This window comes from Mytilus californianus, unplaced genomic scaffold (assembly GCF_021869535.1).
Source record: "Mytilus californianus isolate M0D057914Y unplaced genomic scaffold, xbMytCali1.0.p SCAF_11, whole genome shotgun sequence".
Lineage (NCBI taxonomy): Eukaryota > Metazoa > Mollusca > Bivalvia > Mytilida > Mytilidae > Mytilus > Mytilus californianus.
The window spans coordinates 54,819,312-54,837,649 of record NW_026262593.1 but is presented as its reverse complement, the minus strand read 5'-3'; the positions used below and the strand labels follow the sequence as shown (position 1 = coordinate 54,837,649).

The following is an 18,338-nucleotide window of genomic DNA, read 5'->3' as shown; positions in this document are numbered from 1 at the left end:
GTAAAGACTTAAGTATTATAATACTGACATATAAGAAACACAGGGCAAACACAGAGATTGTAAGAAATCTTAGTAAAACCATAGCAGGGGCAATAATAAAGATAGCAGGCGTGGATGAGTATTTATACATCCAAACACCATAATATATAATTGACAATTAAGAACAAAGATATAAACATGTGAAAGCTCTCTCACAGGCAAACAACCCATAATTAAAAAAATTAAGAACATTTGTTGTTCGACCTGTTAGTCAAATGCGTTTGGTTAAAATATACTTTGTCACTTTTTTGGTCTTTTGGAAAATGTTGTTTGTGCTGTATTTAGACCCCTCTAACAAGAAATTTGTTTGGCGTGCACACGTATAAAAATTGCGGTTTTTATCCAACGCAATCATAGGTTTGAACGTTGTTTTCAATTTAGACTTGTATATATATTTATATATATATATAAGCGGTGCTCAGACATATGCAACTTCCTTCATTGTAATTAAGTACTACACGACTTATTGATTTGAGATCATTGGATCAACAACCTATAACTGGCTATCGCTACTAATGATAAAACATATTACACAGATAAAAATCACCATTGCAAAATGCACTGCATTGGGATAGCAATACAAATGATAAACAAAAGCGGCTGCAAATCATTGTATCAACAATTGATTTGAATGGCAACCAGCATTACATATCCTATTGAATATATTTATTTTTCCGCGTTCCGGAGAAAAGCGGGAAAATGTTGTCTAAAAGGATCGTTTTTAAGAACGGTCTGCTTTGGCGGTTTTGGCCGTAGTTGTACAAGTGGTTACGCGGACGAATGATTTGGATAGTGTCAATAAGTATTTTTATGTAAATGAGTTGAAAGCGGGTTTTAATTTTTTATTCTTAGTGTTTGAAAAGCATTCTAGCCGCAGACGCTCAACATTAATCTTCAATATAATAATAATTGATATTTATAGATATTTTTTTTTATGAAGATCGGCATCAATGTCCCGTGCGTGCATTGTATTTGCGCCGTAACACAGGTCTCCATACACATTTTCTTTAGTAAAGTTTTTTAGGTTTTTCCTGGGCGGTGATGTTACGTTTTAGACTGATATATACATTCATTTATAGAGAAAGGGTTTTTTTTTTGTTTCATAGTTGACATTGTTCAGACGTCTATTTATTCTATACATCTTGAGTATGTAAAAACACGAATATTCGATCTCGTGATCTTCGAAAATTTAACATTGATATGAAAAAAAAGCAATATTTTTAATCCTAAAAAACGTAAACATAGCATAGAGAATGGAAACTTGATTTCAATGACAACAACCCGACCAAAACACAAAAGAGCCAAAGTCCATCAATGGGTCCTCAACGCAGCAATAAAATTGCAAACCCGGAAACGGGCCTACACATATATAAATGTTTATCACGATGTGAATGTTATGATTTCTTCAGGGCACATATAATAATGATGCCATAATATCTTGTACGACTTTGCCCCTAGCAGAGCCATAGAAAAACAGTACATTAACGGGTGTTACACGGACACTTTTAAGATGATACACGGACACTTTTTAGTTGTTACACGGACACTTTTTATGAATAGAATCACTCGTGCATGATCAATGAGTTAATGGGCACTTATTACTTAAACGACATTTATATTTCAAAAAAAAGACAGGAAATATATATAAAAAAATCAAATCTAATCAAAAGATAAAATCCCTATCAACTCACCAATGCACGAATAATCCGGTAAATAAAATGTGTCCGTGTAATACATGTTCAAATAGGCAGCAAATCTTGAAGAAAATCACTGAATTTATGTCACCAAATTTTGGACAGTAAGCTGCGATTGGATGATATTGTAACACGTGCTTAATCCTGATCAACAGTATAAGAGACAAATAAAAACCTATAAGCATGAAAATTAAAAAAAAAAAATCCAAAATATATGCCTATATATATATCAAATAACAAAACAAAATCCATTTTTTCATAACATTTCATTCACTAATGAAATAGGCAATTCATTATTTTTGTACATTTGTATTGTTAATGAAGTTGAATTCATATATATGGTAGCAAACGTACGATTTTTATTACTTCTTAATGGGAATGGGGGAATGGAATGGCACATCCTGCATTTTTTCAACAAAAAAAAGATCAAGCCTGTTTATTTTAAATATGATTTAACCCCCCCCCCCCCCCCCCCCTCTTTTCCGTTTTTCCCCAAATAAAAATTCAAATGTTAGCTTGCCTACCTCTGAAATCTTTTTCATACATTACTTACTTGCGAAGTTGCATTTTAAAAAGTCTCAAATGCGTACGACATTCATCTTTTACTTGACATGGTTCTTTTTTATAAAATTATTAGATTCTTGAATTTCTTGAGAAAATAAATTTCGGCTGAAGGGAAGTGAAAAAAAACAGTTTGTTTAAACTGTAACTTACATTAACTGGTACATGTATATGGCCATTTAAGTTTCTAATCTGTTTAATTTTGCTACCTCTTCTAAATGCAAAATGTACTACGTTTTTCTTGAAACATCGTCCAAGTCAGATACAAAACAAAGGTAACAAAAAACAGACCGGAAACAACTTGACGTATAGTTCTTCTGCACTTGTAGTCAGGTCAAGGTCTTCACCTATAACTACTCGTGCAGAAAAACTATCCGGCAACGGTTGTTACCGGCCTGTTTCTTTGTTACTTTTGTATTGTATCTAATACTTACCGATGATAAAGGGGTACTTCTATTTGTGTGTTTTGTATCTTTTCAAAATAAGTTCAAAGGCAACCACTCACTATTATCCAAAGTCAGTGCACATGTTTCAAAGAGTCAGTTATCAAGATGTTATTTATTTGAATATATTCTCCAAATAATTCTACATAAGTGTTGACGATTGAATTGTTTTATTTCCTCAGTGACTTTGTACAAAAAAAATCATATTAGATAGATGAATAAAATTAAACCATCATTAAGACATCATACACAGTCTGAGAAAATCATGACCTAATTGAATGCCATAATATGTGTATAAAACATCAGCAAGTTGTAGGATAATAAGTTTTTGCAAAGCCGTAGTAATACATTATTAGTTATGTTTTAATTTATTTAAAAAAATCAATGGCCGTACCGATAGAATATTCAAAGACTTTATTAAAATGTCACTAAGAATTTGTTTATTCAAAAGATCAATACGTTAATATGGATCGTATTTTACCTATATCGTACTTACTAGGGTGTGATTTGTCGTTTTAAAACAAATTCTACGGGTATAGTATCTGTGTGATTTTGATTTATTAAAAGTTTGAGAAGTTTTTGATAACAAAATCCCTAACTTATAATTTCGGATATATAATATTCCTTTAAACGCACTTCTGTCACGTCCATAACATATTTTGTTTGATAAACATTTTGTCATACACGTTCAATATTATTGTATTTCACTTGTTCATGTTGTCTTAAGGTCGAGCTTATCAATGTAGACTATTATTAAGTGTATGCAATTCAAACTGATTGTACAGATCAATTTTCAACATCATAGTGAACATTAAATATATCCGCCCCATAAGATCAAAACAATAGTTTATTTAATGACAAAAATTAAACAATTACCAATACATACATAAAGTTGAAATAAGAGTTTTTTCCTGTTTAGTGTAAACACTATAAGAGTCAAAAGAACATTTCCGTATGTTGTCACTCGTGAAAGCTATACCACGTGTCATATTTTCCTTTCTGTTGACAGTGTGTTATCAAACTTAAACAAAATACCTGCAGTATTAATTGGGGATTTTTTTATGACTGATTCATAAAGTAAGTATTAAATGGCTATTTCTATAGAATATTAATTTATTGAAAGTTTTGCTTAAGTGGTTTTGTTTTAGTTTTCTGAAGTAAGAAGATACATCTCTTCCTTAAAATCTGGTATATCATTGTTAGCGGCATGAATGGTATTTTGAATAATTTTGTCTTTTACTGTTCTGTCTCTAAAAAAAACCCATTATAAACTTTTTAACAAATTGGAGCACTAACAAGAAATTGAAAATACCCTGCTCCTATTGATTTTAATTATGATTTTACCAAAAGAGGCAGTAAAAGGTATTTCTAAATGAAGCCCAATCTCCTCTGTTCAAATTGAAGCTGATTTATTTTTTAATGTTCTCTAAAAAAAACACGGCAAAAATCTCCAGGGGCTTAAATGAAATAATTTATGAAACACTGATTATTGATCTAACAATTCGTATTAGTAAGCAAATTAAATTTAAAAAAAAACTATCCAATAAAATGTATAAAAGATGACGAAATAATAAATTTTGGTCTGGTCCAACAAACAAAAAGGATGCGTAAGATGTTGCTTTTATTCATAGGAACGTTTTACAATAAACAACGATTTTTTTTTCTATAAAGTTTAATTACTATCTGTTCATATCAGCGTGTCGACCATTGTAAGACCGTGATCACTAGAACATAGTGCAGTGAGTGCATTGACAAGCAATGTTGCTGTCCATCAGATTAGGTTTTTTCTGAATTTTATGCCGATAGTCGAGGCATATCTCTGTGTCAACAGTTAATTTCATTATACCTTTGTTTTAAGAAGTCTGAATTTCATGATGATTAAATACCCAGAGTGATAATAAGTTAAGACTTTATCGAATATTTACAGTGATAAATTTATTTTCCACATGAATATGTTTTACAGTATTAAATGATGCTGACCGGCAAGTATTCACTACGTTTGTTTCGATTCACAAAAGTAAGAGATAGAAAGAGTCAGATAGTAAGCACTTAGGTACGGTATATAATCCTCAAATTTTGAAACATTGAAGTTGAGGATGAAATTTATTTTCTTTTTAATTAACTTGGTTTGAAACTGCATTATATCATAACATGATAAAACCTTTGGAAATCTCAAAAAAAGTTCTAAACAGATATCATTGATATGGTCAACCAAAAATAATTTTATGACCAAAAACGTTAGTTTATTATTCATGATGGCGTTTGTAATTAGTGTCCTCTTGAATTCTTAGGACATTTTTTAGCACCTTTTGATTCTGTATACCTAATTGTTTAGTTTATTTTATCGTTCTTAATTTTTTCCGTAATTTTATAATTTTCACAAGTATACTATATTGTGTAAACCCCATCAAGACCCTCAGTTTTTGTGTTAACTTGTCAGCAAGAGTATCACATTAATGACGTTTCTGATATTTTTTCTGTCTAGTTAATCATTCCTTTTGTATATATTAGTCATATGTGTTTTTAGATAATATAAATTCCATTTGTTTAAATGCCAAATTAACCAATAAAATAAGTAATCAGTTTTATATATTTCAACTTCATTGCATTAGTTATTCCATGACGTCATGGCAGACAATCATAACTTCGAGTTTTATTAAATGATATCAGACCGTATCTAGGCTCAAACAGTCAAAGGGACGTAACCGTATTCTAGAAATCACATGACACTACTTCTTGGTTGCATTTCGGTCAGCAGACGGTTATAACACTTTGTGTTTTATAATTTTGTTTCTTTTTTGTAAGCATCAGAGTTTTTTTAATCAAAAGGAACAATTGAATGGCATCATACCATATCAATCAAAGGTAAATAACAGTATTTTGTCCTTTGTCAAAACATGGATGGTAACGTGGTGGACAAATTTTACGTGACGGTACTAGATGATAACAATACTGTCATCAGGCTGTTATACAACTTGTACAAAGTTTCTAAAGTATTTTTTGTGACATATTATGGTTGACAAGCTGAGCAAGTAGGTTTTTGTCTAACTTTTCAAAAAATGCTATTATCAAATTTTCATATTTTCTGAAGAAATAGGATAATATACCTCTCAGATCTAGTGAATTACTGTAAATTCAAAACCTATTGCGTGCAAGTAAGTAAGTAAGTAATCAGTTTATTATAGTGACTTGTGAACATATGTCAAAAAATATAACACAATTACAGAGTTTGTATAGTCAATGTTACACCCGGCTCATTGGACCTATGAGTCACCTATATGACTTAATAACTTTATACAAGATCACGGACTTCATGTTAATATAATACCTCTCAATTAATTCAAAATTAAAAGAAATGTTAAATTAATTAGATTAAATATATAAATAATTTAGATGTTATGTATTATACAGCAACTGACGTCTTATATGAAATGCACGAACTATACATTTTGCTAATTTTCTTATGTGGAAAGTCATTAAAAAGTTCAATTTTCAGTATGATTCAAATGTGCGTGCATTTATTCTACACGAATGGACATAAATGCAAAAAACAATTATTCCGATTTTAGGAAAATCCGCATTCAGATATATGTATCAGATGATTCAGAATGCAATTGTTTAATACAGCAATAATCACCAAGTTGCAGTGTGCGCTTTTGCAAAATAATTTCTGAATTTACAAAAGCAGTTTAAATGGCATGGATGTCTTATAGTTATTTGTGTCGGTGGTTTCTGTTTTTTTTTAATGGACTGCAATTATCTTTCTATTCGAAAGCCACAATGGAAAAAAATGGATAGTATTCAATAATATGAAACCCCTTTCTTGTTTTCCAATTTAGTAAAGTTTAATTTCTCTCGTTTTCCTTTGATTAAAACATCAAAGTTAATCTCCTGAGGCCCAGGGGGAAGTAATTTATGAAACCAACATTCCGCTTATAGCATTCATATTGATATGTATAGCAACATAAATTATACTATCAAATAAATTGTATAACAGCTGTTGAAATACTTGATTAGTGTCAACCAAATAAAAATTACGCGTAGATAATTGGTGTAATTTTATTTATTTAAAAACATCGGCCATTTCAAGGCAAACAGATGTTATTTCTATACCTAGATTTGGAAAATATAATGTCTTAGTAATGACTGATTCAGTTGTCTGCGTTCCTGTCGTTTTTAAAATAAAATTTCTTATTGATAATTTGGAATTTATCCGGGTTTCAGCAGTTTATTTTATCGTTTTTCTCAGACACCTCCATTGCCTGATGTACACCGGATTGTCAGTTTATCTATCATTTATGTATATGCTTTATATTTGATAGATATCATCACAATGTTTGTCTTAATGTTTTAATTAGACACTTGGTATAAACATACCACCGAATGTTCATTTACTGATCAAAACTATTGTTTTCTGAAGATGAAATTGAGAGTTAATTTTGTTTGTAATTTTTTATCGAATACTTTATCCGTTCAACCTTTCCAGGAGGAACGTAATAAAACTACAACTTATCTACAACCATAACAGTGGCATCTATAACAATTTTGTTCTGATTGCTGGCATAGATAGTATTTTATCATTTATATGTTAATATATATCTTCATAGGTTAATGTAAAGTTAATTAGTTAATTGATCCTTTTTTAAAGGACTTTTAATGATGTTTTTTTTTATTTTCTAGTTTGTTGTGATGTTTGTTGACAAACTTTTAGTTGCTGCAACCTCATTATTGTCCCATATCCTTTTAAGATAGTGTGTTGTTCATCCAATTTGCAATATAGCGGAAATGTAAACAACTGTCATACTAGTGGGATGTATAGTAAGGACTCTGTAAGATTTTTTTTAATGAAAAAAATACACAAAAAGCATTTATTATTTGAAATATGTATGTGGTAGAAATATACTAGGACAAGAGTTTTCATTTTTAGGTTTGACCTTTGACCCCAAGCATCTGCCTGATATTCGTGAATATGTACCTTTTGTCTGCCAACATTCCAATTTACAATAAAAACTTACTTAAAAACTTAGTCATATAACTACTGCAGCACACATCATACACAAAATGAGCAGAAAGGATGCAAAAACTAACTATTTTTTATAGTGTATGACCATTGTACGTGAAAATCTTATTTCGCACAGGAAAATACGGGAAACTGTACTAGTTCGCACAAAACATTAAAAAACGAAATTTTCAAATGTATTGAATTTTTAATTTCCATGTACTTACCATTTGACCATATGATTTACACAAATAGCAGTTTCTTATTTTAGAAGTGTAGCAAGTGTTGAATAAGGCTACCATTGTTGGATGCACATGTCGGTTTGTCTAAAAGGTCCAGGGTAAGAACTGACTTCTAGTTCTACCATTTTTTATTATGATAAAATCAAAGAAAATTTGTTTCAATCCACCTTTCCATGTGAAACCCTCTACATCAACCTCAAAGATTTCCAGATTTCAGACAGTAATAATAAATTAAGCATACAAAATCATAACTTGAAGCAAAGCTGCTTGTCTTTCTTTTGACGCTTTTGAGTTATAATTTGCAGTAAATATGAAAAACAAATTATGTGCATAATAAATATGATACGTGCCTGGATTTGTGTTTTTAATTTTTTTATTACTAATTATTTTTTGTGGTTACGTTGCTGTCTTGTTACTGTATACATCTCCTTTCATTCATGAGCCAAGATAAAAAAAATATTATAAGTTTGTTTCATGTCCAATGGCAAATATTTCAAACACATTCAGGATGAGAACAAAATATGAATAGATGTAATAGCTTTGTTCTGTAATAGGGATCGATCGGGGAAAAGGAGGGGAATTTTAACAGTCACCAGCTGAAAATGTGGGTATAATGGATAGGGCATGAATTTTCTTCCTTTCATCAGGCTAACCACGGACCCATAAAAGAGTTGCTGCAAAAGTTCTTAACGTGCAAGGAGCGTGGTACTCTCTCTTCAAGGACCTCAATTCGTCCCTATTCTAACCGGACGTGGTTGCGTATTTACACATCCCGCACATCCACACGGATGCTCCACTTTGCTAAGGGTTTTACTTGTGGTCGGGGGAAAACCATATTTCTATACCACCAGTCACCTTTGGGGTTCAAGGATGAAGACATGCCACTGTACATATCTTGTATGTACAGAAAATGAGAATAACACAGGCCTGTATATACGTAACATATATATGTGCAGGCACTCATCCATACATTCAATTCAAAATATGGACTTAAAATATGAACAATTCCATTATATGTTATGAATTAAATCTAATTTAATATGGCCATGTTCGGATATTATTATGTTGGTATCTTTCTTCTGAAAAAAATAGAGCTAAATTTCCTTGAATATATTAGACATCCGGACAATTTCCAAAGAGTCTTCATCATTATCAATATTTAGAGTATGGTATCTTTTCGTGTATACTTTGAAGGTCTAACCACAACATTATGACATTTCTTTAAAAACATATCACCTAATTATGGGTCATAGCTGCAACTTAGGTAGATTGTTATTCCATATCCTTTCATTTTCTACATATACATTTGTACCACAACAATGAAGAAGAATAGCATACTTTAACAAAACCAATAAAATTGAGAATAGAAACGGGGATGGCCAAAGAGACAACAACCCGACCAAAGAGCAGAAAAAAGCCGAAGACTACCAATGCGCATCAACACAGTTAGAAAATCTCGCACCCGGAGGCGTGCTTCAGCTTCACCACACTAAACTCTAAAGTAACACTCCTTCTTGTATGTCAGATACAAATCATTTTAGTTATTTTAAGGATGTCTTTCAATGCAAAATTTTGAATATCATTTTATAATATTTTGTTTATAAATACTGTTTTAAAACTGTCCCCTACAACAATATATAGCACTGAATAACCTTTTGAATTACTAGATAGATATGTGTAATTTTTATTGTAAAATCTTCAATATATATTGATTTAGACTCTAGAATACTTCGGACTTGTAACCTCCAAGTAAAAAAACTTGTTGAATAATAAGATGTTATTTTTCAAAAATATTTAATCGAAATATTACAATGCATGTATTTGAATAAATACGTGTGGTGGTGGATGAAAACGACAACTATTTCACATGAAGGAGTCAAACCAGCTAAGAAACTCTTATTCATCTGTAGATTGATCTTTATACATGACACGATATGTGGTTTATAATCATAATTGGCTTTATGTCCAGTGGCAAACATTTCATATATGCTCAATAAGTTAGCAAATCAAATTATTCATTTATTTATGGTCTTCAAAAATAGACGATCGCGGAATGAAGGGCAGGAAATTAAGACTTCAAACGTTATAGCAGGATTGTTAAGTATGTGTGTGGATTTGCCTTGCAGAAAGATAAATGCTCTCCGCAAACAAGGCTTCAAATTTAAAGTTGACATACTGTTGCCTCGTATTTATGCATCCGATATACCAAACAGCTAATGTACAGCCGCTTCAATAAGGGTCTTACATCCATCCGAAAAACCTGGGCAAACAATTTGGTTTAAAAAGGGATAGTATAGCCATGCATATTTTTAATTCAAGTTACAAAATGTTCAAGCTTAGAAATAATACATCTGGGTTAAAAACAGCTAGATTCTATACAACTTTCTTTAATCTATATATAATATATATAATTTGAAAGGAACTTTAAGATTTTCAGGGAGATATAGTTTTAAAAATGATATTATTATGAATGAACGCTGTAACATGTAAATCTAAATCACATTAATATAAACTGTATCGTGGTAAAAAAATCTTAATTCAACTTGATAAATGTTGTTAGATTTTAAACATATATTTGCAACACTTTGACATACGCCTGGTTCAAATAAGTGCAGCAATTTTTCAATTTCGAAATGAATTTAGTGAGTGGTTTAGTGTTAATTGATTGGAAGCATTTATGTAACTTTCTAAGACCCCGTTTACACTTATAAAAAAGATCGATCATTCTTGAGATCGATCTTAAAAAGATCGATCCTTAGTCTAATGTAAACGGGAAAGGTCGATCTTCAATCAGACTTAAAAAGTCCACCTCCAGAGGTGGTTTTAAAAAGATCGATCTTATTTGAATCGATCTTTCGTCAAGTGTAAGCGCTAAGATCGATCGCGATCGATCTTTCTTCAAGTGAATGTTATAATTAGATATGAAAATAAATCTGCGCATGTTCGGCGGCAAAAACACACGTGTTTAAAAACGATGGATGGGAAAAGATTCCGCCGTTTTTGGATCATTCTTCTGAATCGATATATTCTAGTTCTTTGCTGCAAATCCTCATCTTCAAAGGCTTTGGCAGTTTGTTTTTAAGTGATAGTCTTCTCGCATTTCTTTGTTTAATGACTTGTGACGTGTAAACCAAAAGATAATTGATAACTGCATATGAAATTCAAATGATCCAACTATTTTCTCCATAATTTTGCAGTGTGTGATAGTCTGCGCGAAATACACTCGTTATTATTGAATGTTGAATCAAATGCTTATTATAAATATTATACTTGTTTCCTTCAAATTTAATCAATACTGAATGGTAATAACTGAGGACAATCAATAACAAGCTTTTATAGCCGACCATAGGGTATGTTTTTTTCTCATTGTTGAAGGCCGTACGCGATTGCTTTTAATTTCTTACATCCACTTCATTTGGGCTTTGATGGATAGTTGTCTCTTTGGCAATCATACCACATCTCCTTATTTTTATTTTGTTTGTATCCATATTATTTTAAGATAAGACATGATGTTGTTAATTCTTTTTTGCTTGTTTTGCTTATTTTCATTTTAATTTTTCGTTAAATCATTTTGACTTTTCTTTTTCGTCTTGTTTTAATTTTGTTTTTGTTTTTGTTTTTTTTTTTTTTTTGGAAAAGGGGGGGGGGGGGATAGTTTATTTTTTCAACATTTTTTACAAAACCTGGACCATTCTAATTTTTAAAATAGAAAAATTTTACGTCGCATGTATTGCATATTTTGTTTGAATTCCATTATAATAATATATTTTTCTTTAAAGGAAAGTTTTATTGGTTGAGTAAATAAATTATTTATACTTAACTCTTACTATTGCATTACAATTTTTATTTTAAAGTTATGTGAATTCAAGTGTTCAAAATATCCTGTACAGTACCTCAAACTATTTTTTATAAACAAAGGGAATGGACCCTTATCAGGTATCTATAATGACAATATTTCATGAAGTTAGTTTTCGAGCCAATCTGTGTCGTATTTGAGCAAGTAAATATGTATTCGAATTAATTATCTGATTAATTGACAACAATGGATCGTGAATAACGCAACCATTACGTTCGTCAGTGTAAATTTGTTAACAGAAATTGAAAGTTTAACTGACTGCATGATGATGTGAACAGTGAATAAATCTAACGTTACGGCGCTTTTTTGGTTCTTTTAATGCTGGACCTTGCCGCCTTTGACGCACTGGCGTTTCGTCAATTCGTAACACATTTACATAAACTGGACATTGTTGTAAAGATGATATGCTGTAGATTGCGAGGAGCGATGGATCCTTGGAAAATATGTGAACATGGGGTATCTTTTCGGGGGAAAACTCAAAATTTTGTTGATTTTCTTCAAAATTAGACACCTTGTTGACGAAATTGGATTAGGATACCTACAAAATTTTACTGTTCTCAACTTCAGGATGATGCATGCAAAAATTTGATGTCTCTTTACGTTTCTATAAATAGCGCGAGGTCCCGATAAGATAGTAAATTGTTGCATATGATAGCGGAAAATAAACGTTGTGGATAATATTACCGAGTTTAACATTATTATGAAATATAGATACGAAAAGGTAAAGTCTATAACTTTTAGCCTAGTTTGAAGAGCTAAAGTTCATGTTTCCTGTGATATGTTATTTTTAACTGACATTGAATGAAAAAGTTTTTTTTTTTTTGTAATTTTACCAACGTCGATAACACCAATTATGCATTACGGCAGATATGAGTTTATTGACGTGACGTTCCCACAGAGTCCCTATGTATAGTCAGCTACATAAAAAGCTGTAACCCACCATTTTTTCTCGGAAAATGCCTGTATCAACTCAGGAATATGACAGTTGACTTTTAACTTCTTCAGTTGATGGGTTCGGTTTGATTTGGTCAATTTTTATAGTCTTCCCCATTTTGAAATTACATTGGACTTTTTTTTTTGTATTTTTCTATATTCTTATACTTACAAACAATCAATCAAACTTTAAAATAATTGATAAAACGTTCTATTTATCAAAACTCTGGATCTTTCGCCACCAACGTTCAATGTGTGTATTCTGTTTAAAACGCTATCACTGTATATACCGTCATATTCATACTTTTGTAAATTTTTGCTAGTCTAATACTATGGAACCAAAAGTTGTTTTCAGTGAATTAAGAGGGTAGCAAGTGAATTTATTTCTGATAAAGTTGTTCTACATATTCGTTATAACTATTTAACATAGAACTAATAGACATATAGAAGTGAACACAGCATATTGCCCACTTGATGTCTTTAGATTATTTTCATCGTTGGGTGGCTGTCGTACTGACGTATACCCCACATCTCCTTTTATCTATAATTGTGTAAAATATGATGAGGTGTTTCAATAGTTTGTTTCACGTGTTAAGTTCTTATACATCCCTTAATGACTTTCAATTGTTTGGGTTTGAACTCTTAGGACGCACGAAATTAATAAGGTGTCATTTTGATTTTCTTACCGTCTTGTATTCATATGAAGATTTGATAGGACGCTAATACAAGTATTGTTTCTGGTTTCCAAATTGACCATCATAAATAACCTTTTTTCAGTGCAGAGAGACTAGGTATAAAATCTTGATCCGTTTTTTTTCTCTCACCTTTTCGGGTCGATTCGACTTTACCTCACCTGGCTCAAAATTCAAGTGCAAGCATTCGCAATCAGTTGTTATCAATCGCCCATCCATGATCCGTGTGTAAGCTTTAATAAGTACTATTTTAATGGTTGAAGTAAAGCTTTGAAATAAAAAAGAATATGTAGCAGTTACATGGTGTGTCATCTTATTACTTGAATTACAAATTGCTGGAAAAATATCAGTAGTGGATTTTAGCATGTACAAATGTATGCATCGTTCTGTAAAAAAAATTGTCAGATTTTAAATCTAAGATTCTTATTCTCACCCTTTAAAAATAACAGCAATTATAAAGAAAGGTGAATTTTACGGATGGCTTTTTTTCAATTTTTCTCAACATTCCCACGATATATAAAAAGAACAAAATATATCATTCAACTGTAAATATTTGACTGGTTGAGAATTTCCGAAGTAACATCTATATTTAACTCTGCCAGGCAAAGGGTAAAGCCCAGTTTTTCTAATATATTTATGTTTCCCTTGTCTTCGGTAGATATGAAGCTTTCTAATCATTGTGTTTTTCCGGGGCAATCTTTTTTTAGGGGTTAACTAAATTTGACAAAGAAATTAATGTTTTATTCCACTACTCGTTAAGTTTATTAAACAAAATAAACGACCAGTACAATAAAACAATTTATCCCAAAAAAGTTGAAAATAAGATTAAACATTGCATTTTCTTGCCAGCTAACCGATTCAGGCTTTACAAGGCATCTAGTTTAACTTTTATTATGTAATTTTTCGCAATAAAAAAAAGTTGAAAAAGTAAACTAAAGTGTCTTTCGTTTTTCAGTTTTATATGGCGTCATCCGTACCGATATGCGATATTTGTATGACAGATAACATAACAAAATCTGCCTCCGTTTGGTGTTCAGAATGTGAAGAAGCCATATGTAATAAATGCGAAAGACAACATGGCCGCATGGGTTTATCAAAGAACCATAAACCAATACCTATAAAAGATTACCAGAAACTGCCAAGTTCTGTTGCTGCAATCATACAGAAATGCATGCGTCACAATTTAAAATTCGACTTCTATTGTGTAATTCACAACGAACCATGTTGTGTGTCTTGTGTTTCAGAGGAACATGGTATCTGTCAAAAATTGAAGCCATTATCGGAAGTAGTGGAAGGAGCAAAGTCGTCTGCTGCATTTGCAGATTTAGAAGATAGGGCAAAAGACATCAGCGCACTTATTGGCAATCTGATAACTGAGAAACAAAATAATCGAGCATCTTTTGGAGTTCAGAAAAATAAAATCATTTCTGAAGTGCAAAATATCCGAGCAGCAATAAATGATCATTTAATTAAACTAGAAAAAGATCTTTTGGATAAGTTGGACAACATGGAGAAAAAACAGATCGGAAATATTGATAGTTTTATTAAAAAGCTCTCAGAAATGCGCACAAAAGTTGAAAACATCAGTGGTGATTTGGAAAAAACTAAGCGACACGCGTCAAATTTCCAAGCTTTCCTTGGTATACACGAATGGAATAAAAGAATTGAGATAGAAGAAAAAGATTGGATGTCCTTACAAACCGATCAGAAAATGAACCATTGTGATATTTACATAAAATGTTCACCGACACTTATGAAGTTCGAGAAAGACGTCACAGAATTAGGGAAAATAGAAGTGAATTCTTCGTCATCAAAGAAAACTCTTCTTAAGAAGGAGAAGCAGGGACAGATTTATGTTCCTATTTCTAACACTGTAGATAACATTAAATTGACAAATATCCGCTCATTCTACATGGCAGATGGAACATCCAACAAAACGCTTATAACAGGTATCGATATGTTCGACAACGGGAGAATCGTGTTTGCCGATCAATCGTTAAACAAAAGACTTGTTATCATGAACCAAGAAGGCGAGCATATCAAAAACGTACAAATTGACGATCAATGTTTAGATGTGACAGTAATAGATAAAGACAGAGTTGCTACAACATTACTTTTTGCAAAGAAATTTGTTATTGTTGATTTAAACTCATCGAATGTACAAAGGACTATACCTACGGAAGACGACTGCCACGGTATTTTTAGTACAGGCGAACAATTAGTCGTGAGTCTCTACAACCAGATCATTCAGTTCTTTGATCTTTCTGGTAATACCTTGGCAACGTTGTCGACAGCTGATAACTCCCTTCATTGTTCAGTGCTGAATGACAAACTTTATTATACATCACACCATAGGGATGCTGTCTTCTCGACTGAGTTGAGTGGAGAAGTTCGTTGGAAATTCAACTGTCGGAAATCAGCTTATCCGACCGATATAACTAACGATGCTTCTGGAAATACTTTCGTAGCGTGTAGGGATAATAATCAATTGGTAGTAGTAGGACACGATGGGAAGGAATCAAGAGTCCTCTTGACAAAAAAAGATGGATTGCAAACACCTAGAGCAATACACTACAACTGTAAAACCAACACACTCGTTGTGTGTAATTTTTTAGGACAATGCTTCCTATACAAAGTTACAAACTGAATATTTTGTTAATAATGCAGAGAATATAGCTTTTGTATTCTATGTACAATTATATAAATTTCAGACAAATAGCAGCATGACAAAATACTTATAAAATATGATTAGTCTGGGCAGTGTCAAAGGTGTTAAACAGAAGATAGGAGACAATGTGACTGTCACTATGATTTCATGAGAAGATGGATTAGATAATTTAAGGTCAAGTCTTACTTGGGTACTATATAAAGTGAATAAAAATATTGAAATCAGAAGTTTGAATTTAATTATGAGTATTCGGTGCGATTTTTTCTTTGACTTTTCAAAGACATATTTTCTTTTTCAATGACTGGTTATCTAAAAAGGTATTTCACAAGATGACTACAAAAATACTCTCACTTGTACAAGATATTTAAGGAAAATCAAGTGTTCAGCAATTTATTACTCAATAACAGTTTGCTCTTTTTTTGAAGTTTGCACTTTTATGGAAATATTTAAGTGTTAGCGTTTGTTTTGATTAAATTTGTTAGATTTTGGATATTTTGTTTTTGTTCTTGTTTCAGCTATTTGTGTTATGGGTGTGTCTTCCTGTTTTGCCGTACTGGTGAAACAGGTATGAAGAAAAAAACTTACACCAAGTTCAAGTGCGTACATACACAGTACATCAATAATATAACTTGAAAAAAGATATAATGTAAGTTTAAAAATACAAACTTAAATCGCATTTTGAATCTAATATAATAATGATTTTGTTTTTTGAAAATTAGCCTTTTTTTTCTACAAATATGGTTTGAGTCTTTGTTTTAAAAATTGTAAACACAATTGAAACTAGTACTGTAGCATATTTATAAAAGTTTTGTAAACCTTCCACAACAAGTGAAACTGCGAGCTACTGCTCACTGATGATATATATGTAAGTGTTCGGTAAACAGGAAATTGTTGAGTGATGAATCTGAAAACGCATCGCACGGTATAGCTGACTTATATAAACCCTGAAACCAAATTTCAGAAATCCTTGTCATGTAGTTCATGAGAAAGATGCGGCAAAAAGTATTCATGGGATGGACGGACGGTCTGACGGACTGAAGGACTGGCGAATGGACGGACGGACAGACAGAGGTAAAAAAAGGGAGGGGGTATAATAAAGTACTGTGGATTCATTATTATTCGTTGGGTACCAATTTTCGTGGGTTTCGTGGGTACAAGTAAACCACGAATTCAAATGTTCAACGAATTACAAATTTTCCATAGACTTTGTATGCTGAGATTGACAAAACAACGAAATCAAATATCCACGAAACTGCAAGATTTCCTCGATCCACGAAATTTGATACCCACGAAAATAAATGAATCCACAGTATAAGAAATCGAGATTATTACGGTACCCATTGTTATGTCCCACTATTTGTTATTGCTATATGATTGTTGACAGTCTTTGTCAGACTTACTTTTCCAAAAGTTTTCTTTAGTTAGCTTAAGAAAAGATGTACTTTATCATATACAAAAGGGGTCATATCTAAATATTACAGGAGTCATTTGATTTCATTTAAATTCATTGAAATAACAACGGCGCACAAGCTGAAATGACTAGCCTTCTTAATTGAGAATTGTAAGCTGAAAGTTTTCAGGATCGAGGTCTTACCAATGATATCATATACAGGTAGTATCTTCGACAATTCCTCTTCTTATCTCTTCCTAAAATTTGATATAATTCACATATGACTTTGTGTTGTGAAATGTGCTAGACCGGTAGTTGAAACGTTGACCCGCACTGAACACCGACGTCATATGGTTTGTCATGACGTTGATAAGTTTGACTTCAACTTATCTCAAACATTATACGTATTCGCTGAAAAAGAACCCTGTTGTTTCTATAATGAAGAACACCCATATTGATATTGTAAAATACTAGATGTTTGACACAATGCAAACATGAATCCATTCTGAACTCGTTCCCTACGCACACCTAAAAAATGATTCATATTTTGAGTCACAGTTGATATTTAACAGTAGCAATGTGCAATAAACCCGAAAATCCGTTCGAACATTGTATATTCAAGTTCGCTCCTGACACGTGAAATCCACTCTGTTCAATCCGTTGAATAAATTTCCCCAAGATAGCATTCAAAGATGCGCGATAAAATTAACGCCCGACGTCCCTTAGTTTGTCTGTTATGCGGCCATAGTACATGTAACTACTAATTGGTTAGAGTTTTTAAAAGAAGATCGGCATCTCAAAGAACTGATGTGTACCCCACA

General features: G+C 31.9%; 1 protein-coding gene across 1 annotated transcript in view; it reads left to right on the top strand.

The window, feature by feature from the left end:
- LOC127719250 (E3 ubiquitin-protein ligase TRIM71-like) overlaps positions 1 to 15,601 on the top strand; it is a 158,768-nt gene extending 143,167 nt beyond the window's left edge. The window contains exons 2-3 of the mRNA XM_052225266.1: positions 14,415 to 15,408; positions 15,585 to 15,601. Coding sequence (XP_052081226.1) covers positions 14,421 to 15,408; positions 15,585 to 15,601 — 1,005 coding nt within the window. The 5' untranslated portion in view covers positions 14,415 to 14,420. The remainder of the gene's footprint in view (positions 1 to 14,414; positions 15,409 to 15,584) is intronic.
- Positions 15,602 to 18,338: the final 2,737 nt, after the last annotated feature.